Source organism: Phascolarctos cinereus, unplaced genomic scaffold (genome assembly GCF_003287225.1).
Source record: "Phascolarctos cinereus isolate Bilbo 61053 unplaced genomic scaffold, phaCin_HiC Scaffold_4;HRSCAF=312, whole genome shotgun sequence".
Taxonomy (NCBI): domain Eukaryota; kingdom Metazoa; phylum Chordata; class Mammalia; order Diprotodontia; family Phascolarctidae; genus Phascolarctos; species Phascolarctos cinereus.
This window is the reverse complement of record NW_027555847.1, coordinates 90,316,846-90,338,701: the sequence shown is the minus strand read 5'-3', so window position 1 is coordinate 90,338,701 and position 21,856 is coordinate 90,316,846. Positions and strand designations below refer to the sequence as shown.

The window sequence follows — 21,856 nt, the reverse complement described above, 5'->3', positions numbered from 1 at the left end:
ACTAGTTTCTCATTACAATGTGTGCTCCTTGAGAAGCAGAGACTATTTTTGGTTTTTGTTGTTTTTTAATCCCTAGCATTTAGCACAATTCCTGGTTCATATTAAGTGTTTAATGAAGACTTGTTGACCGTGATAGTATATTGCTAGTGCAGTGTGCCTGCCTGAATTTACTTGGGGTTCGGATAGCACTTACAATAATGCACACTCACACAACAAATAAGGATTATAGAATAAAGATTATATTTTATTGCTTATAAATATAGATGGAAGTTTATATACATACATCACCAAATCAGGTAGAGCACCTACATCTGGATCATGCTGCTGGGCAGTCCCGGTTCAACCTCCAGAGTCCCAATTGAAAAGGATCCTGGGCAGTGCATCCACTCCACGGGTGAGACTCCAAAGTCTGACTGGAAGAGTCCAGCTTTAAGTTCTTCAGGCAAAGAAGGCACTGTGCCAATTATGAGGCATTATTCTGTAGGAAACACATCTTTGTTATCTCAGGATGTTTGGTTACTGGGAGAGTGGCCAGCTCATCCCAGGAAGCAAAACCAAGGACAAAGCATGTGATTATGTACTTAGCACACCTGGTATCTAGCCATATGTAAGGACTCATAGAACAGGGTTAAATATTGGTCATGAAGCCTTCTTGCTAGACCTAGGCCACTGAATAGAGATGAACTTACATTTATATGTTACTCTCATTTCAGATAGATTGGCTAAACAGCTTTTCTATTCATCTGTCACCTATTGCTATGTCTAACACTAACAATATCCCACCATGTGTTTCTCTTCCTTTCCCTCTTTTATTAATCAATTACTGTGGTGGAATAGGAGCCAATTATCCCCAAACTCTGTCTTCAGTCCTTAACCATAATCATGGCTCTCTTCACATCCTCTTCTCCAACTTTTGAGAGTTCACCAAGGTTCTGTTGGAGTTACTGTCTCTTTTCTCTCTACGTTCTCTCTTTTGATAACCTCATCCGCTCCTATGGGCTTAATTATCATCTCTATGCAGATGAATCACAGATTTGTATATCCACCTCTTCCCTCACCTGACATTTAGTCCCTCATCACCAATTTCCTATCGGAATTTCCAACTTCATATGTCCAAAACAGAACTCATTATCTTTCCTCCAAAAGCCACCTTGGTTATAAATAAAGGATTTCCTAGATATAGGGATACAAATACAAGCAAATAAGGTATTTCCTTCCCTCAAGGAACTTAGATTCTAACTGAAGACAACAGAAAAATAGGTGGGGGGGGTAGTTAAAGTGTAAAGATGGCCTGGAAATGTTTTGGAGACCTCGTTCTGGGCAAGATGAAGCAAGAGCACACCCATTAGAGCCCTTTTCACCTTTGCCCTACATATCCAGTCAGATGCCAACTTTTGCTGTTTCCATCTCTCTACAAAACCTCTCATATTTTCTCTCTACTTAGTGTCTCCTCACTCCAGTCCATCAATAGTGGCAAAGTGATTTTTTAAAAGCACAGATCCAACTGTATGTTCTCCACTCAGCCACCACCCCCACCGCAGTCATGCAACTCCAATGGCTTCCTATTAGCTCTAGGATAAAATATAAATTCCTGTTAACTTTTAACGTCTTTCATAACTTGGCCTCAAACCGTACTTGTAATTTCATTGTACATTACTTGCGCCAGCCCAAATCCTGTCCAGTTTCTTTCTCTTCCTCACACAGGGCACCCTGTCTCCCTTCTCTTTGCTTTTGCCTTGGGTGTTTCCATGCTTAAAAGGCACTTCCTCCTCATTTCTGCCTTATAGAATCCTTCTCTTCTTTGAAGATATAGCTCAAGTCTCATCTTTTGCATGAAGCCTTACGTGATCCCTCTGCTACTGTCTGATCTTTAAAATTATGTTTTGTTTGTTTTGTCCTTATTAGGTAGTAGGTTATTAAGATGATTGGCTGATTTATATAAAAGCTTTGTACTCTCCAGTTCACTTTAAAAAATCATTTATCTAAGGCTTTGAATTATGAGCAGAGCAAAAGGGATTGTTCACGACTCCACAAGACATGGGAAGTAACTTGATTTATTACAAGAGAAACGCATATGCATGTGGGAATTATTTATACTAAGGAGCCAGCCCTACTGACTGAGCCTTGGGTATTTATGGGGTACAACAAAAAGGGAAGGTCCCATGGGAGGAGTGGAGGACAATCTTCTCACAAAGGGGAGTCGCATGGGAGGAGGAAGGAGGCAGGAGAGGGAGCAGAAGGGCTAGTATGTGTCAGAGGCAAGACTTGAACCCAGTCCTTCCTCAGTTATTGTTGTTCATCCTTCATTTCTGAAGAAGACCAATGATGACTTGACTTTCAAGTGAATTGGATTTAAGTGAGGCAAGGCTGGGCAAAGTCATTGGAGTCCAGTGGCAAAACATATATCAAGGTGACTGGCCATGGCCCAGGATGCAGTGGGAGACAGCCTTTTTAAGTTAAGGTCTTTCCCATGTCTGTTGTCTAAGGCAACTGAGAGAAAAGATGACCTAGTCTGCCATCACAAAAGAATCAGTCTGGGAGAGGGCCAGAACAGAAAACAATTGCTATTTATACTCACTCTGAATCATCAAAACCCAAACAATGAGGAAGAAAGGCTTGGGCTGGTAACTATTATTGACCAATCAGTGAAAGCCAGATTGATTTGGGTTTGAAGTCATAGTCAAGGAGCTCCATTGGATTCCCCATTTGATAAATGGTCAAAGAATATGAACAGGCAGTTTTCAAAGGAAGAAACTAAGGCTATAAATATAGTGATATAAAAAAATCCTCTAAATAAAATGTTCTAAATCACTATTGATTAGAGAAATGCAAATCAAACGACTCTGAGGTACCACATCACACCTAGCAGATTGGCTAACATGACAAAACAGGACAATGATAAATGTTGGAGAAGGTATGGGAAAATTGTAACATTAATGCATTGTTGGTGGACTTTAGAGGGCAATTTGGAACTATGCCTAAAGGGCTATAAAAATGTGCATACCCTTTGACCCAGCAATAGCACTCCCAGAGAGATCATACAAATGGGAAAAGGACCCACATGTTTTACAACAATATTCATAGCAGCTCTTTTTGTGGTGGCAAAGAATTGGAAATTGAGGGGATGCCCATCAATTGGGGAATGGCTGAGCAAGTTGTGGTATATGAATGTAATGGAATACTATTGTGCTATAAAAAATGATGAACTGGCAAACTTCAAAAAAACCTGGAAAGACTTACATGAACTGATATAGAGTGAAAGGAGCAGAACCAGGAGAACACTGTACACAGTAACAACCACATTGTGCAATGACTGACTTTGATAGACTTAGCTCTTCTGAGCAATGCAAGGATCTAAGACAACTCCAAAAGACTCATGATAGAAAGTGCTATCCACATCCACAGAAAAAAATCTATGGAGTCTGAATGCAGATGGAAGCATACTATTTGCTCTCCTTTTCCTTTGTTGTTTTGTTTTATTACTTTATTCTTGTGGTTCCTCCCATTAGTTCTAATTGTTCTTTACATCATGACTAATGGGAAAATATGCTTAATATGAATGTGTAAGTAGAGCCTATATCAGATTGCAAACTGTCTTGGGTGTGGGGAGAGGAATTAGGAGGGGGAGAAAATTTAAAACTCAAAATCTTATGGAAGTGAATGTTGAAAACTAAAAATAAATAAATTAAATGTAAAAAAAGAAGGTCCATTGGAATCCCGATGGGCTTTTTCACAGCCTGTTTTTTTTCAGAGCTATATTTTAAGAAATCATAAGTGAAAACCACATGAGACAAAGAGTTACTTGTCCTAGTTTTTTGATAAAATAATGATAAAACAAACAAATGAGGGGGGGAAATCTAGCCCCCAAACCCCAAGATATCTTGTGAAGTACAAGTGATCAAAAATTTAAATGCTTAGGGAGATAAAACTCTTCTCTGCTCATTTGCAGTTATGCAACATACCTGGAGCCTCTCTGGGTCCATTACCCATCCTTCAGTTATTATCTTCCTTCAGAAGAGTCCCTCAAAGACCAGGACTATTCACACAAGAATGCAGAAAGAACCAAGTTTGAGAGTTCAGGACTGGGAAGGGACAAGAGACCTGGAAATCTAAACTCAAGGTTATCAGGAACCTCAAAGCTATAAAGAAGAATAATGTCAGGAAACATCCAAGGGAAAAGTCTGAGTGATGGAGGAGGGTCTTTGCCTGAGGAGAACACATACCTATAAGGCTCCAGCATCACTGCCATGTCCTCTGAAATGGGGCCAGATCCTCCCATCTATTCTGGGTGAAGTTCATGGTCACATCCTCAAACATCACCCAATCTTGACATAACCTTCCTGTTGCTCACGGGACAGTCCACCATTCTGAGTTCACTAGAGGTGAAGGGAGAAGGTGTAGTTCTCAACGAGTGTGAGGGTTGGGTAACAAAAGAAAAGGGTGATGAAATACCCTACAATGAGTCCCATATCCAGTAAGAAGATTTGGGCTCCTGGGGAGGGGACTGAGGCTTAGGTCCCTCTCAGAGAGAAGTTACTGGACTGAAAAGCCAAGATGATGAGAAGGAGTTACAGCTACACTCAGGTACCAGGAACAATTCCAGAAAAGAACAAGGATCCACAGCTTACCTGAAACCTGCCTGGTCTCTTGCACTTGCTCTTTCTCAGGGGAGGATAAAAATATGGAGACTTGAGGAAAGAGAAAAAGCCAGGCATGTGGTAAGCCCTGCCCTGCAGGTCTACATTCCCTTCCTGCCCAGTGGATCCCAGAAGACCAAGGAAGAGCATATTCCTTCCTTTCCTGGGGCTGTCATGGTTCTCCATTTGGTAGTGGCTTCCCTTCAGCTGCAGTGTGTTCCTCCAGATGAAACACTGTCTGATTTCATGGTTGTTGCATCTTCTCCTTGTGTTTCTCCACCGGATCAATCAGTCACCTAATGAGAGATTGGAAATCACTGTTAGTGTGGCAAAGTGGCAATGTCTGCTGAGGGCGTTTAGGCTTGTAACCAAGGGGACAGTTCACAGTACAGCACTCACAGAGCCAGGTGCTTGAAGCAAAGTCCGAGGAAGAAAATGACCATAATAATCATTCAGAAAAAAATGATACAGGTACCTCAAAATAGGTATGCCTAGAAGGTAAACTTTTTGAGGACAAAGACTACGTGTTTTATCTGTGTATTCCTGTCACCTAGCACAGGGCTTGACATGTAGAAGGGGCTTAATACAAATTTACTGAATTGAAAATTTCTTTATAGCACTACTTCTATTCACTTAGATTAATTTGCTTGATGCTCCATCAACCAGATGTTCTGTTAACAGTAATTTTTTTCTATCTAAAATTTTTAAATCAAGGAGCATTTATTAAGCTCCTACAATGTTCCAAGCACTGTGCCAAGTGCTGGGGATGCAAAGAAAGGTAAAAAGCAGCCCCTGCCCTCAAGCAGCTCGCAATCTAATGGGGGAGACGACATGAAAACAACTGTGTACACACAAGCTCTAATCAGAATAAACATAAGCCTCAGTTTGCCCTCTGAGCCCATTCCTTCTCTATCTGGAGGTGGGGCCCATGTTTCATCACAAGTCCACTGGGACTGCAGCTGGTCATTGTGGTCATCAGAGTTCCCAAGTCTTTCAAAGTTGTTTGAGACGCTATCTTAAACTTTATACCTCTTCCCAGCATCTAACACAGTGAGCATTTAGCGTGCTGAAACAAAATAAATGGTAGAAAATTAGACTTTTCATAGGATTACAGGGCTTGGAATTGGAATGGACTTTAGAGACCTAGTCCAATCACTTCAGTTTAACAGAAAAGGAAACTGAAGACAAAGAAATTAATATTCCACTTTACAAGGTTCTGGAGCATGGCAACAATATAGTAATCCTACTTGTATTTTAAGGCTACAAACCCCAGTGGATTATGGAGATTTCTATTAATTCAATGTGGTTTTAAAGATATTTTAAAAACCATCTCTGAAAACTGACAAAGGTCTTGGGGACAACAATACCTTATATTAGGTGCTTTTAGTACCCAGAGAATCTTCAGGAAAGAGAAAGGAGGGTGCTAGCAGTCCAGACTGGAGTTATTCCAGTCCACATGTTAAACCTTACCATGAGAACACTGTGCTAGGCATAGAGAGAGATACAAAGTTTATATCAGTGTTAGTCCTTTCCCTCATGAAACTTACAGTCCAGTAGGGGATAAAACTCAACAATGGGTCATTAAAGTATACAATATTATAGAATAAATTCATTAGAGAGGGGGTAAAATAAAGTGCTGATGGGAATTCCACAAGAGACAATCAAAATAGAGGGGGATAAAGGAAGATCTGGAAGAGGTGGTATTTAGGTTGGACCTTAAAGGATGAGCAGGAATTCAGAAAGCATTTAGGAGAAAGCTACAGTCCACTTAGGAGGGTGTTCTTATGGATACTGACGTTAATTACACTTTGGTGTTTCCTGATCAACACTTCCGTATTCCACAGAATGTTTTCATCTGGGGATAATTTAGGACACAGAAATAGAATCATTACCTGCATCTCTTATCCCACAGGACTTTGCCCAGAACAACTGTCCCTCCTCACTCTGTCTCCTTTTACTCATGACAGTCTCTCTAATAATATAATTTATTTTCCCAAGGTAGGAATAGTCTCAGATGTCACATCCTGGAGCTAAGGCAATGAGCTCACAGGCTCATAGATTTATCATGCCCTTATTTTACAGAGAAGGAAAGTGAAGCCCAGAAAGGGAGGGGCCTTGCCTGAGGTCAAAGGAGTGAAGCAGGGCTCACGCTCTGCTGCTCAGAACTCACATCCAGTGCATTTGTACTACACCACGCTGCTTCAGAGTTGGAAAGGCACAGCCTATGCAGCATAAAGGATACAGTGCATCTTCCAAGATTATACATAGAATTTTCTGGCTGAAAGGACCTTAGAGATAAATCTGTGTGTCAACGTGCTATACTTTAGTTGTGAATATTGTCACACGTGTGAATTATCGGTTTTCTTATCAGATAAGCTAACAGTAGACACTTTGCAAATCATCATAATAAGAATTTAGCTTATTATGATCTTACCTTAGACTCCAACTATCTTGGGCAAGTCACGTAATCTCTCTCTCTCTCTTAAGGAGCAAATGACATATTTGTATAGAGCTTTGCAAACCTTAAAGCACTATGTAAATATCATTATAGCTGACACTTATATAGGGCTTTCAGTTTGGCAAAGCTCCTTACATACACGTGACACGCATTTACTAAGTGCCTGCTACCTGCCAGACACTGTGCTAGACACTAGGGATACAAAGAAAGGAAAATAAATAGTTCCTGCCCCCAAAGCACTTACACTCTAATGGTTAGTTCCTTGGAACCTCACAACCAGCCTGCAAGGCATACGTGATAGGTGTTACCATCCCCATTTTACAGATGAGGAAGCTGTTGGTGCTTTACACTGAGCGTCAGGTGGAACTGGAACTCCTGTCCTGACTCCATCCACTAGGCTAACTTCATATAAGTATTTTAAGACTGCGTACACATTTGTTTGCATGCTGTCTCCTCTCTCAGACTGTGAGCTCCTTGAGGGCAGGGAACTGTTTTTTGGCTTTTTTTTTTGTAACCCTAGCCTTTGCACGGTACCCAGCATACAGCAAGTACGTGATAAATGCTTCTTGACTTGCTTTGTCTTGAACGGTTGGCGTGGGTGATATTTAGGATGTCCACCCTTTAGCTCTGTATCCCACGATCCTAAATGCGCAGTCTTTCAGACGTGGGCTTCCCTGAGGGCGCTCTCCCCATGTGGGGATGGAAGAGATAGAGCGGGTAGAGGGGACGGACAGGGGCTTGCGAGTGGACAGCGCATGCAGGTGCGCGAGCGGGCCCTTGCCCACCTACCCGGCGCTCCAGCAGGTGGCGCAAAGCCAGTGCACAGGCTGCCAGGCTCCGGAAGGGCGGGGTGGAGAGGGGCCCTTCCTCACAGCACCCGCGGCAACCATCCCCTTTCCCTCTGGAAGGAAGGCGGGGCGTCGCAGCTACCCAGAGTGCGAGCCACGTGGGGACAGAGGTGCCGAGGCTCGCGCGTGGGCCCTTGGAAGTGGGCGGGGCTTTCTGGGCCGGACACAAAACCAGAGTTACCTCATCTGGGAATCCGGAGCAGAACCGGAAATAAAAGGGTGGCGGGAAACATCCATTCGGCGTCCTTTTCTTTCCTGGTTCTGTCTAGGAACTTGGGAGGTTTTTTCATCTCAGTGGTTCCTGTTTCACTGGTGCAGGACTTTGTTGGGCTTTTGATGTGACGCTGGTCAAGTCACTTTCTCCCAGCCTCATTGGTCTTATCTGTAAAATAGGGATCGTGAAACCTGTAGTTATCAGGGTTGTTGTTAGGTGACACATTCTCCTCCCCTCCCCCTGGCTCAGGACTCATTGTGGGGCCGTCTGGCCCCAAAGAGGGGGGCGGGTTTCTTTTTCTCTGGCTTGCTGCTCACACTGCAAAGTGAAACAACGGGGAAGCCTCTGGAACAAAGCTTAGGTATTGTCCCTGTCCGGGGTCTCCCTAAAATGTGGATGTGTTAGCACCCTAAGTCTTCCTTCTTCTTCAGGGAGCAGTGTGTCTCCTGAGGAAAGACTGCTTGGGGCCGGGCTGGGCATCTTCTCTTCCCCCGCCAAAGCAGCCGCTTCCATCTGTACCAGCACAAGACATTTTCCACCTCCTACTGCCAGCCCCATCTCCCAAACCGGGAGTAGAGAATGTCCAGGGCAAAGAAGAGTGACTCTCTCTTCCGCTTCTCCGGATCTCCTCCTGCACCTCTCCTTCAAGTGTAAAGGACTGGTACTGTCCACTCAGTGATGGACATTCTCACACCTGGTCATACCCTTGACATCTCAGTGACTCTGAACTCCTATAGATCACCATCTAAACCCCATTCCACAACCCCTACCACCAATTCCTCCTTCCCAACCCTCTCAACCCTCCTAGCCCAAAGTTTCATTCTAATTCCATCCATCCACAGCCCTTCCACTGTGCCTTCTGGAATGCCTGTTCGATAGGCAACAAAATTTTCTTCATCTTAAATTTTTTCCTGTTCCACTCCATCTACTTATTCAGTCATTTTAGTCATGCTGTACTGTTTGTGACCCCTTTTGGGACTTTCTTGGCAGATACTGAAGTGGTTTTCCATTTCCTTCTTCAGCTCATTTTACAGATGAGGAAACTGAGGCAGACAGGGTTAAGTGACTTGCCCCGGGTCTTTCTAGTGTCTGAGGCAGGATTTGAATTCAGGTCTTCCTGATTCCAGGCCAGGCAGCTCTTCCATAGCTGCTCTTCCATCTATAACTCTTTCTGAAACTCAGCTTCTCTCTGATAACACAGCCTACCTGGCCATCCTTTCCAAGTACTTGCTGCACCTTTGCGCATTCTCCTTAGCTTACTGACAGAGGTGAGGGAGTTGGAATACTCTTTGCTCCCCACTGCCACTTCCAGATTTCTCCACCTTTCTCCTTCACTCATTAACTTCTCTTCCTTTGAGGTTTGTGCTATTCATACCTACGACTCAATCAAAATCTTGGTAGTGGTTGTCTACAGGTAACTCCTTTTCCTTACTCAAGAAGTTTGATACCTGGCTTACAATTTTTATCTCTCCCCAGCTCTTACCCTAATACTAGGGGACTTCAATATACATATTAATTCTCCCTCAAATACCGTAACCATTCAGTTTCTTAACTCACTTCCCATGAGCTCCTTCATCCCATCTCACCTACACCCTCAATCTTGCTATCACCCACAAATGTACCACCTCCATATTCAAGAATTCAAAAATCCTCTTATATAACCATAATCTTTTTGCTTTTTACCTCTTTTGTCTTCCCTTACATAATCCTACTCTTCACCTGTACCATGGCCTTGAATCCCTTGATTTCTCAGTTCTCTCCCAGGCCACCCTCTTAGCTGAGAACCTTTGTTTTACAGAAAAAAAAAATTATGCCATTCACCATGGACTCCCTCTTCTCCCATCTTCTTCATTTCCTATCATTTAGATGCTTTCTGCCACTTTCTTCTCCTTCACCTTGTTGAAGTGGCCTTACTCCTTACCAAAGCTGACTTTTTACCTATCCAAGTGATCCCATTCCATCCCTTCTTCTCCTTGATCCTTCCATCCCCACTCTCATTCTGTATCTCTCTGGCCCATTGTAGTTAAACTCCTTGAAAAGGCTGTTTAGAACAGGTGCCTCCACTTTTTCTCTTTCTCTTCTCAACCCCTTATAATCTGCCTTCTCACATTATAATTCCATTAAAAAAAAAACCCTGCTCTTTTTAGAGATACTAATGATCTCAGTTGCCAAATCCAGTGGCCTTTTCTCAACACTCATTCTCCTTGACCTGCTTTTCAGCCTTTGACAATGCTCATCATTCTCTCCTTCTTGATATTAATGTTTTCAGGACACCACTCTCTCCTGCTTTTCCTCCTACCTAACTGACCACTCCTCCTGTCTCCTTTGCTGGATCCTCCTCTAGATCATGCCCTTTAACCGTAGATGTTCCTCAAGGCTCTGTTCTAGGTCCTCTTCTCCCTCTATAGTACTTCCCTTGGGGATCTCATCAGTTCCCATCTCTATGCTCATAATTCTCAAATATACCTTTCCCACCCCAGTCTATCTGCTGATCTCCAGTCTTGCATCTCTAACTGCCTTTCAGGCATCTTGAACTGGATGTCCAGTAGACATTTTAAACTCAATATGTCCAAAATAGAACTCTTTCCCCCTAAACTCTTCCCACCTTCCTTATTATTGTAGAGGACAACACCATCCTCCCAGTCCCTCAGCCTCAAAATCTCATGCATCAAGAGTTACCTCAAGGGTGGGGAACCTGCGGCCTCGAGGCCACATGTGGCCTTCTAGATCCTTGGGTGCAGCCTTTTGACCAAAGTCCAGATTTTACAGAACAAATCCTTTTATTAAGGGAATCTGTTCTGTGAAGTTTGGATTCAGTCAGAGGGCCCCACTTGAGGACCCAGAGGGCCACATGTGGCCCTGAGTCTGCAAGTTCTCCACCCCTGCCCTAGTTTTACTCTCACCCAGCTATACCCAGTCTGTGGCCAAGGCCTGTCACTTTCACTTTTGCAACATCTCTCAAATATGACCCTTCTCTCCTCTGACACTGAGACCAATCTGGTACAGGACCTCATTAGATCACACCTGGATTAGTGCAATAGTCTGCTAGTGGGTCTACCTGCCTCAAGTCTCTCCCTACTCCAATCTATTCTCCCTTCAGCCACTAAAGTAATTTTCCTAAAACACAGTTCTAATCAATAAACTTCAGTGGCTTTCTATTACCTCCATGAGCAAATACAAGATGCTCTGTTTAGCTTTCAAAGCTCTTCATAACCTAGCCCCATCCTACTGTTCCAGTGTTACTCCCTAACACCTACTCTTCAATTCAGTGACACTGGTTTCCTGGCTGTTCCACAAACAAGACACTCCACTTCTCAGCTCCCAGCATTCTCTCTAGCTCTCACCCATGCCTGGAATACTCTCCCTCCCTCAGTTGGACTACTGACCTCCCTGGCTTCCTTTGAGTCCCAACTGAAATCCCACCTTCTTCAGGAAGCCTTCCCCAACCATGTAATTTCAGTGCTTTCCTTCTGTTAATTATTTCCTCTTTTGTTCTGTCTTTAGTTTGTTTTATATATATTTGTTTTCTTGTTGTCTCTTCCATTAGACTGTAAGCTCCTTAAGGGCAAAGACTCTCTTTTGCCTCTTTTTTCTATAACCAGTGCTTAGCACAGTGACCACCACATGGTAGGTGCTTACTAAATGTTGACTGATTGATAGAAAGGTCTCTTCTAGAAAAGGTACTCGGTATATAATCTGTCCATTACCCTTGACCTTGTCAGCAAGATGGCAAAGTGTACAGATTGCCAATGTGGGAGCTGGAAAAGTGTAAGTTCAAATCTTCCATCAGACTTGGGCAAATCACAATCTCTCTCAGCCTCAGTTTCCTCATCTGTAAAATGGTGATGATAATAGCACCTACTTCATAGAGCTATTGTAAGTATTAAATGAGATAATATATGTAAAGCATTTTGCAAACTTTAAAGTGCTATTAGAAAGTCTTCGTACTGCCAGTACTCCTGTAAGTATTCCACTTCCACAATCAAGACCCCTGAAATTCGTTTATCTAATCACAATTCTGCTATCATTCAATTTCTCCCTCTGCCTTGTTCCTCCTATAGCTAATCTTCAACCTCATCATGACTGCTGACTCCCAAACATCCCCCCATCTCATCTGCTCTGGCTACACTCTCTTCCTTCCTAATCTCAACCTTTAGTTAACCAGTTCAACTCTATACTGGCCACCACTCTCAAATCCCTGGTCTTATTTCTTCCCATGCCTCACTAAATCTCAATCCTGTATTACCTCTTTCATTCCTTCTCACATGCTGCCGAACGGTGCTGGAGGAAGTCAGGCAATTATGCTGACTGGATCCACTGCAAATTTATGTTCTCTAATCTCAACAGTACATATTGCAGCAAGAAATTCCTTTTACTCATCCTTATTTTCTAACCTAGTCATTACAGCAGTTATTCCAAATCTTTCCTTAAGTTACCCACAACATGCCTTCCCCAACCTTTCAATGGAGAAACATATTTCATTCTTTCCTCTAATACTAACCCTAATCCTAACTCCAAGCTCCCACTTTCCTCCTTTTCATGACAACCTTTTAACATTATCCCCCACTGTCTCCTGCTTTATTCCAGTACCCCCATAGGAAGCTCTCTGCATTTACCCTCTAGCAGCCTACCGTTCCTATCATACTTTCTTTCATCTAGAATTTCTTCTAATCTATTAGTTTAATTTCCTGCAAAACACAAACACACCATCAGCTTCTCCTTCCTTAAAAAATCCTCAGTAAACTTTACTGCCCCTATAGCAAGCTAGGTGGCACAGTGGATGGAGTGCACGGCTTAGAGTCAGAAAGACTCGTCTTCCTGAATTCAAATCTGGCCTCAAATAGCTGTGTGACCCTGAGCAAGTCACTTAAGCCTGTTTGCCTCAGTTTCCCCATCTGCAAAATGAGCTGGAGAAGGAAATGGCAAACCACTCCAGTATCTTTGCCAAGAAAACCCCAAACGACTGAACAACAGACTCTACTGTCCTGGCAAGCTATTGTCCTGTAACTCTCCTCCCTTTCTCAGCCAATATCTTTCAAAGAATTATCTACACTATTTGCCTCTGCATCTTTTCCTCTCATGCTCTTCTAAATCCTCACAAACTCACTTCCAATTTCATCATTCAACTGAGACTACTTGCTTCAAAATTACTACCGATCTTTTAATTGTAAAATTTAACACTCAATCCCCATCCTACTTGATGCAACAATTATCAAGTGCTACAAAAAACATGCTTTTTTTGTAGCATTGATACTGTCAACCACCCTCTCTTCCTTTGGGCACTCCCTCTTGCTTAGGTTTCCTTAACACTTCTCTCTTGGATCTCCTCTAACCTAACAGCTACTCAGTCTTTCCTAGAATATTGTCCATGTCCTTTACTGTCAGTGTGCTCCAAGGCTCTGGTTTGGGGTTTCTCTTCTCTCTGCTACACTGTCTTACTGACTTCCTATTGGTTCCATTATCATCCCCATGCAGATGAGTCACACATCTATAAACCTAGCTCTAATCTCTCTCCTGAGCTCTAGTTCTTCAACACCAATTGTACTAATTCGCAGCCCAACCAAAAATGCATTAGTATACCTGTCTTTCTGCAACCCCTTCAATATTAACTATTCCCATCTTTTGTCATTTTTGCTACTTTATCGTGTAAGGTGAAATTTCAAAGCTGCTTTGATTTGCATTTCTCTTAATATTAGTGATTTGGAGTATCCTTTCACATAGTTGTTAATAGCTTGTGATTCTTTTTGATGACTATTTGTTACTATCTTTTAACCACTTCTCTATTGGACTATAGCTTTTGATCTTATGTTTGTTTCTTTATCTTGTATATCAAATCTTTGTCAGAGATGTTTGATATTTCCCAAGTTGACTGCTTCTCTTCTTATATTAGATGTCAATTTTGTGCAAAATTTTTTTCATTTCATACTACCAAAATTATCTTTTGTAATTGCCTCTGTCTCTTTGGTTAAGAATTCATATCTCTACTCCAACCATGAAAGGTATGTGATGTTTCTTTTTTAATTTTTTAAAAACGGCATATTTATTTTGATATTCAGGTAATAGATCCAGTTTTAATTGTGGGAATTTAATACAAGATGTTGGTCCAAGTCTAATTCTGCTTTCCAGTTTTCCCAGTTCTTATGAAATAGGGAGTTCTTTCCTAAGTATTTTACAATTTTAGGTGTCAAACACTAGATAACTGTTTCCTTATTTCTGATTCATTGTCTATTGTTCTAATGTTCTATTTTTTTAAACCAGCATCAAATGATTTTGATGGTTCTTATTTATAATTTATTTTGAGCTCTGGAAGCACTTCCTATCTTTTTTCATTATTTTCCTTAATACTGTAGATCTTTCATTCCTCCAAATGAATTTTATGGCTTTTTTCCCTAGCTCTGTAAAGTATTTCTTCTGGTAGTCTTATTCTTAACATAGTTAATTTTCACAGCTGGAATCTGAATCTTTGTCTCCTGATCCTGAGTTCAGAGGTTTTTTTAGAGTAAATTGCATTTTTTCTAAACTGTGTGGTCCAGGCACAGGCGCAATCATAGGGACCAGTTTTTAACAACTGGGGCTTTTTATCTGTACTCTACTCCAGCCTATACTGTTAAAAAAAAAAAAAGCAGTCTATCGGTGGACACTACTGCTAGGTGTCTCCCTTTCCCATCAACTGCTCTGCTTGGCTTCCACTCCATGAAGATCACACCTCCCCCAGGATAAGCTCACCTGTAATCTCATCAGAAATGGAGACTGATCCTCAACACCTTCTCAGCACCTTCAGCTGCCTTTCCCCTCTGAATGGGGATGAAGGTATGAACTGCTCCCAAAGCCTTCCTGTAGAGAGGGCTTGGAACTTTCCAGCAAGCCTTCATTCTACATCAGCAGCTCTGCCTGTTTTCTATTTCACTAATATCATGCCTCGGGCCAGGTATCCTCTGCCAGCAGCCCTCCTACACCTTTTCACCTTCTTTTTTGTGTTCCATCTAGTCTTTTCCCATTAGATTTTAAGCTTTTTCAAAGGCAGGAACTATTTTTTTTCTCATTTACATATTTAGCACAGTGCCTGGCACATGGGTGCTTAATGTTTATTGACTGTTCGGTGATACTTCAGGCATCCTAATTTATGATGATCATTCCATACAGAAAATGACATATTAGCAGTAGCTTAGTGCACAGCATCAACCCAGTTCCAGAATGAGCAGACTGATCTGAGATTGGAACAGAAAAGGAGTTATTTGGTTACCAGTGGCCTACACTTCATAACACTGACTTGATAGAACAAAATATACTTGGATGGGCAGTGAAAGGAGAGTACAAAACGTGATTGACTTGAACAACAGCTAGTCACCCCATTAATGATCTTTCAGGAAACGTATCTTAGGGCCTATTCTAGCCCTGGCCAAATACCTGCTGGCCCATCTCATAAATGCAAGACTCTCCAATATATAAAATACTGAGCAAAAGGCCCTTTAGTAAACATTAATCTGTTCATTGTACACTCTTTAGAGCAGTGATGTCAGTCAAGGAGAAATGGATCCCTCGGCCTCAGACACATGACACTTACTAGCTACGTGATCCTGGGCAAGTTACTTAACCCCAATTGCCTCACCAAAAAGGAAAAAAAAATGGATCCCTAAGATTATCTATGCTGTTTTTAAAAAAATTTATTTTTGCTAAATATTTCCCAATCACATTTTAATTTGGTTCAGCCACACTGTTTTTCAGCCACTTAGCCTACAGTCCAGAAGTCTGACATCTCTACTTCAGAGGCTGAAGACTGGTTCAACAGTTAAATAAAAAATTCAGGTTATGAATAAACTTTGGTATCTTTGTCCTTTGTATGAGGTCACGGTTATCTGTGCAGGAGTTTCTCAGATGTCCAACTAGGTCACCCTCTTGCCATTAGCTAGGCATTTTAGAGAAAGAATTCCCTGAAAAGACTCATGCCCATATTGTTTGCTGCATACCTATACAATTTTTGTTGCTTCTCACCCTTCTGTTTTCACCCTAAAACCCAGTGAGGTCTCTCTCTCCTCAATTATAACTTCACTGATTTGCTGACATGGGTCCAAACAGGTTCACAGTACCTGGGACTGTAAGTCAGTAGTCTCCAAAGGGATGATTAGGATCCCCAGAGGAGCTGTGGCATCACCTGTGGGGGCCAATCAATTTCAGGGTGGAAAGACTGAATGCCACTCTGCTTTAATAGTCTACCATGGGTCATGTCTCTAGAATATCTGTACCTATGCTTATCCCCTCTATACCATTTCATTCCCTTCCTCTGAGGTGCAAATTCCTAATCTCTCCCATTATAAGCCAGTTGTCACTATCCAAGCACACACAACAGTTCCACAGGCACTACTGGGAAAACTCTGGTCCCACTCCCATATCACCTCATGGCTACGGCAGGTGCCTCTTTGAGGGTGGGTTCTATGCTGAGGGGCAAAGACTAGTTAGAGCTTCACTTCCTTTTTTTTTTATTTTGGGAGAGATATGGACTGTGATCTGCATCACAGATTTCACTGTATTATTTTCCACCCAAAACTCACCCATCTTCCAAGCTTCCCTATTACTATTTGAAGGCACCAGCATCTTTCTAGTCACCCAGAATCTCACAACCTTAGTGTCACCTTTAACTCACTCACTCCCCCTTACCCTACATTCATGAATCCATTCACGTACTTAATCCTGTCATTTCTACCTTCATATCTCTTACCTCTGTTCCCTTCTCTCCTGTCACACTGCCACCATCACAGTTCAAGGCCTCATCACCTCTGAATCCTGGACTATTATAAAAGTCTCTTAATTAGTCTCCCTTCCTCAAATCTTTACCTATTCTAATCCATTCTCCACACATGTACCAAATTTTCCTCAAGTTCAGGTCTATTTCTCTCCCCTACTCAATAAACTCCAGTGGCTTCCTGTTGCCTCTAGCATAAAATATTTTTTATCTCTTCCTTGTCCCTTTAAGGTTTCTCTTTTTGTGCCTTTTAATGTATCTAAATATTAGTGGTTTGGCAATTATATGATTTATAAATAATATATAGATATTGGTGTTACACGTTCCAAAAAATTTTTACTGATGAGATGGTCAATTTAAAATGTAGACCACTCCCATATATAAGATCTTTTACATCTCATCCCCTCTCAACTAATTACAACATTCAAAAACCCCAAAGCATAGATCTGGAAGGTGAAGTAACAGTACTTTCTTCCCCACCAATTACCATTGTGGGATCCCTGAGAAGCAAGAGAACATCTCCAACACAGTTCAGAAATATGCTTTTTCCTGTATAAAAGGAGAAAGCTGGGAATCTGTCTTTAAAGCTGGCTCACTACCACCCCAATCTTAACTCAGACAGAAAGAATGGCATCAAGGAGGCAGCACACCTCCTAACTCCAGCCAGCTATGACGAATACTCTTCAATAAATTTTATCTGAAGGATTGTTACATATGGATTTTTTTTACCTTTCCTAATAACTGACTTACCACATACATTCATTTCTAAAGACATATGCTTAAATGGAGCTGAAATGGGTAGAAGAAAATTATCAAATCTATTTAAAAACTACTAGAATTCACAGAACCCTCCTTCAAACCACTCTAATGAGTGGCCTTAATTCAGAGTACCAGAATTGTATTCATTTCTGTTCAGTCTGGGTTTTTCTGCAAGTTTTTAATTCTAGGGTTTATTTTCCTGCCACTAACTGAAGGTTGTCCACCAGACATGAAAAGAGAATGTTTGGTAACTAGTCGGTGTCTAGGGTAGGGCAGGGTGTACATAATAGAAATGAGACGACCTCAAAGCTGAGGCCCAGTCTACAACATAAGATATAGGCATGAATTTACACAAAGAAACCAAGGCTTAAGAAACAAAAGGTAGAGTAAGCCAAAGACAAAACAGACAGGGCATTAGCGCAGTTGAGGTTGGCTGGCTGCCCTACTATCAACGCCTGCTTGTAAAACAGACAAGAAGACAACTGAGAGCAATTTTGAACCAACACTGTGTAGCCTTACACAGATCACTTAATCTCTGAGCTTCAATGCCTTCATCTATAAAACAGTCTCATAGATATACAACCTATCTCAGGTTTTTGAAGCTTTGAAGTTTTAGCACTAACAGGTCACCAAACTGATTAATTGCAGTAAACAATACTGACTAAGGGATCACATCTGATAATGGGAAATACGGATACCTGTACTAAAGAGAATAATGACAAGTTTTGAAGGCACACTGGGCATGATAGTAGCCATCAACTTCTAAGTCTTTGTAAAGTCCTTCATGATCTCTACTCAACTATTAACCTTTCATGCTCTTTTACCTAAACCTGCTTTTATTCAAGCTGCATTATTAAAGACCAATTAAAACAAACATATTAATGAACTTTAATTACTGTTTCAAAAACTTTTGTTATATTTCTCATCATGTGTGTATAAATATGTGATATTTAAGCTATTATGCATTAAATAGGCTTTTATAGCTTCTGTGGACTAGTCTTGGGAACCTAACCATCAGTCTTAGCAACGTACCTACAAGAAAAAGAAATTACGTTTTCCAAACAACTGCCATAAGATGAACCTTTAAAGAATAATATATAAAGAGGAAACTGTCTATACTCAAGCTATAATTATATTTCATAGTTTCCTACAACTTTTGAAATCCTGCAGTTTTGTGTATATATATGTGTGTATATGTGTATGTGTGTATACACATATATGTATGTGTATGTGTATGTATATATGTATATTGCTAGTAACATCCCTATCAGACCACTAATGATTAACCTCAAAGTTAATCAATGACAAGCCTTAAAGTAACCTCAATGATTTCTCAGTGGCAGTTACTGTTTTGAAGGGAAACAAGGAATAGGGGAGCCCTTTTTTCTCATGCCTTAAAACATCTTCACAACTTGTGACATATTCTTCATATATGTCTTAAGTATATGTATTTAACAAAGTGATAAATCTAGCTACAGCTTTCCCCATATTTATTACTCTCCTCTGTGAAGTTGTTGATGTCTGATAAGGGCTGAACTACGGTTGAAGGCTTTCTCACATTCCCTACATTTATAAGGTTTCTCACCAATATGAATTCTCTGATGTTGTGTAAGATGTGAGTGGTTTCGAAAGTCTTTCCCACATTGATTACATTTATAGGGTTTCTCTCCAGTATGAATTCGCTGATGTTCAGAAAGGGAGGAACTGTGACTGAAGGCCTTTCCACATTCTTTACATTTAAAGGGTTTTTCTCCAGTATGAATTCTTTGATGTTGAGTAAGGCATGCGCTCTGATTGAAGGACTTTCCACATTGATTACATTTATATGGTTTCTCTCCAGTATGAATTCTCTGATGTTGAGTAAGATGTGAATGATTGCGAAAATCTTTTCCACATTCATTACATTTATAAGGTTTCTCTCCGGTGTGAATTCTCTGGTGTTGAGTAAGGATTGAGCTGTGACTAAAGGCTTTCCCACAATCATTACATTTATATGGTTTCTCTCCAGTATGAATTCTCTGATGTTGAGTAAGTGCTGACTGTTTTTGGAAGGCTTTCTTACATTCATTACACTTAAAAGGCTTTTCTCCAGTATGAATCCTCTGGTGTTCAGTAAGGCATGTGATCTGATTAAATGCTTTCCCACATTCATTACAATGATAAGGTTTCTCTCCAGTATGAATTCTCTGATGTTGAACAAGGTGTGAGTGCTTTGGGAAGGTTTTCCCACATATACTACATTCATAGTCTCTTTCTCCAGTATGAATTCTTTGATGTTCAGTGAGAGATGAGCTTTGAAAGAAGGCTTTCCCACATTCAATACATTTATATGGTTTCTCTCCCGAATGGATTCTCTGATGGTGAGTAAGACGTGTCCTTTGACTGAAGGCTCTATCACATTCATTACACTTATAGGGCTTCTCTCCAGTATGAACTCTCTGGTGTTGGGTAAGCTGTGAATGCTTACGAAATGTTCTCTCACATTCGTTACACTTAAAAGGCTTTTCTCCGGTGTGAATTCTCCGATGTTGGGTAAGGCATGTGTTCTGATTGAAGGCTTTCCCACATTCACCACATTTATATGGCTTTTCTCCAGTATGAATTCTCTGATGTTGTGTAAGGCATGTGCTCTGGCTGAAAGCTTTCCCACATTCATTACACTTATAGGGTTTCTCTCCAGTATGAATCCTCTGATGCTGAATGAGGAATGAATTACGGCTAAAAGCTTTCTCACATATGTTACATTTATAAGGTCTCTCTCCAGTATGAATAATTTGATGTTGAGTAAGGAGTGAGCTCCGGCTAAAGGCCTTCCCACATTCAGGGCATTTAAAGGGTTTCTCTCCAGTATGAATAGTCTGATGCTGAGTAAGGGATGAGCTCTGAGTGAAGGTTTTCCCACATTTATTACACTTACAAGGTTTCTTCCATGTGGAAGGTTTCTGGTATTTATTTTGGTCCAAATTCTGTTTGGAGCTTTTCCCACTGATACCAACTTTATAGGTTTTCTCTCCTATAAAAAATCTTGAATGGCTTTCAGAGTTTGAGTTCAGAAAATTTCTCCCATATTCATTACGTTCATAGTCTCTCTCCCCAGTGGATGATTTCTTATGGGTAAATGTCATTTGCTTGAAACATCTCTCTTGTGAGAAATATTTTTCTTGAGTTTCTCCTGTGAAGTTTTCCTGTTTCCTTGATAACCCATCCTCAACATCAAATTCTTCTTCAAATCCAATACCCTGTGGAACAACTCCTATGAACTGTTCTCTTGCATCTGGTGATTCTACTTCAGAAATAGAATCTTTGATTGTATACTGAGTTTTCCATCCTGAAAGAAAGGAAAAATGCAAATATCCATAACCTCTTTGCTAATATAAATTTTCTATAATGCGATACTACATTTAATAGGAGTACATGGTTAGAAAAATCACAAATATGACTATTTATAGAGTGACTGGGAAAGGAAAAATGATAGTAGAAGTGGAGAGGCCTTGCATAGAAGCCAAGTGCAGAGAAAGAGGAAACTCCATCTAAGAGGGTGACCAAGGTGACCAGAAAATAGTGTAAGTTAAAAACAAAACAAAACTTTCTTTACACTGCCCTCCCACCCTGACCTGCTGGGCTGTTACTTCAAAGTTTCCCCTATCACTGCTCTTTATTCCCTTCACCTGGCCAAGTAGCTCTTTGGACTTCTTTTTCTTCAGCTCCCTGGGGATCCAGAATCCAGGGTTCCCTTCCTTTCTCCAACTGGGAAATCACTTCAGGTTTGGAAACTGGAATTCCTGCTCATAAGAAGGAATCAGGACATTTCTGTTCATGATGATTTTGAGTACCCAAGAATGCATATCCAGTTCCCTCTCAGGAAACAAACAAACAAAAAAAAAATTCAAAGTGGCTTTGTTTATAATAATGCAAAATGGGAATAGATTCTACATCTAATAAGAAATGGTTGAATGAAGTGATGTAGCCACACATGGAGTATTATAGCACCACAAAAATAATTAAATATAAACAAATATGGAGAGAAAAAATGCAAAAAGAATCAGAACATAGACACTATACTAAAAACAGCACAACTAGATAAGTACACTAACATGCTTAAAGGAGACAATGAGTAAATTAGATGTTATTGTTGTTATTTTGTTAAGGACTACCATAATTAATAGTTTGGAATTTGGCATTTTGTATACAACTTTTTTT

General features: G+C 40.9%; 1 protein-coding gene across 2 annotated transcripts in view; it reads right to left on the bottom strand.

The window, feature by feature from the left end:
* Positions 1-217: 217 nt before the first annotated feature.
* LOC144454154 (uncharacterized) overlaps positions 218-21,856 on the bottom strand; it is a 33,950-nt gene continuing 12,311 nt past the window's right edge. The window contains exons 4-7 of one of the 2 annotated variants that reach the window (XM_078152418.1): positions 21,325-21,438; positions 19,242-20,984; positions 8,125-8,325; positions 218-4,933 (exon numbers count right to left, since the gene is read on the bottom strand). In XM_078152418.1, coding sequence (XP_078008544.1) covers positions 8,297-8,325; positions 19,242-20,984; positions 21,325-21,438 — 1,886 coding nt within the window. In that variant the 3' untranslated portion in view covers positions 218-4,933; positions 8,125-8,296. Of the gene's footprint in view, positions 4,934-8,124; positions 8,326-18,520; positions 20,985-21,324; positions 21,439-21,856 lie in introns of those variants that run through there. The other variant, XM_078152417.1, reaches the window with a different exon arrangement.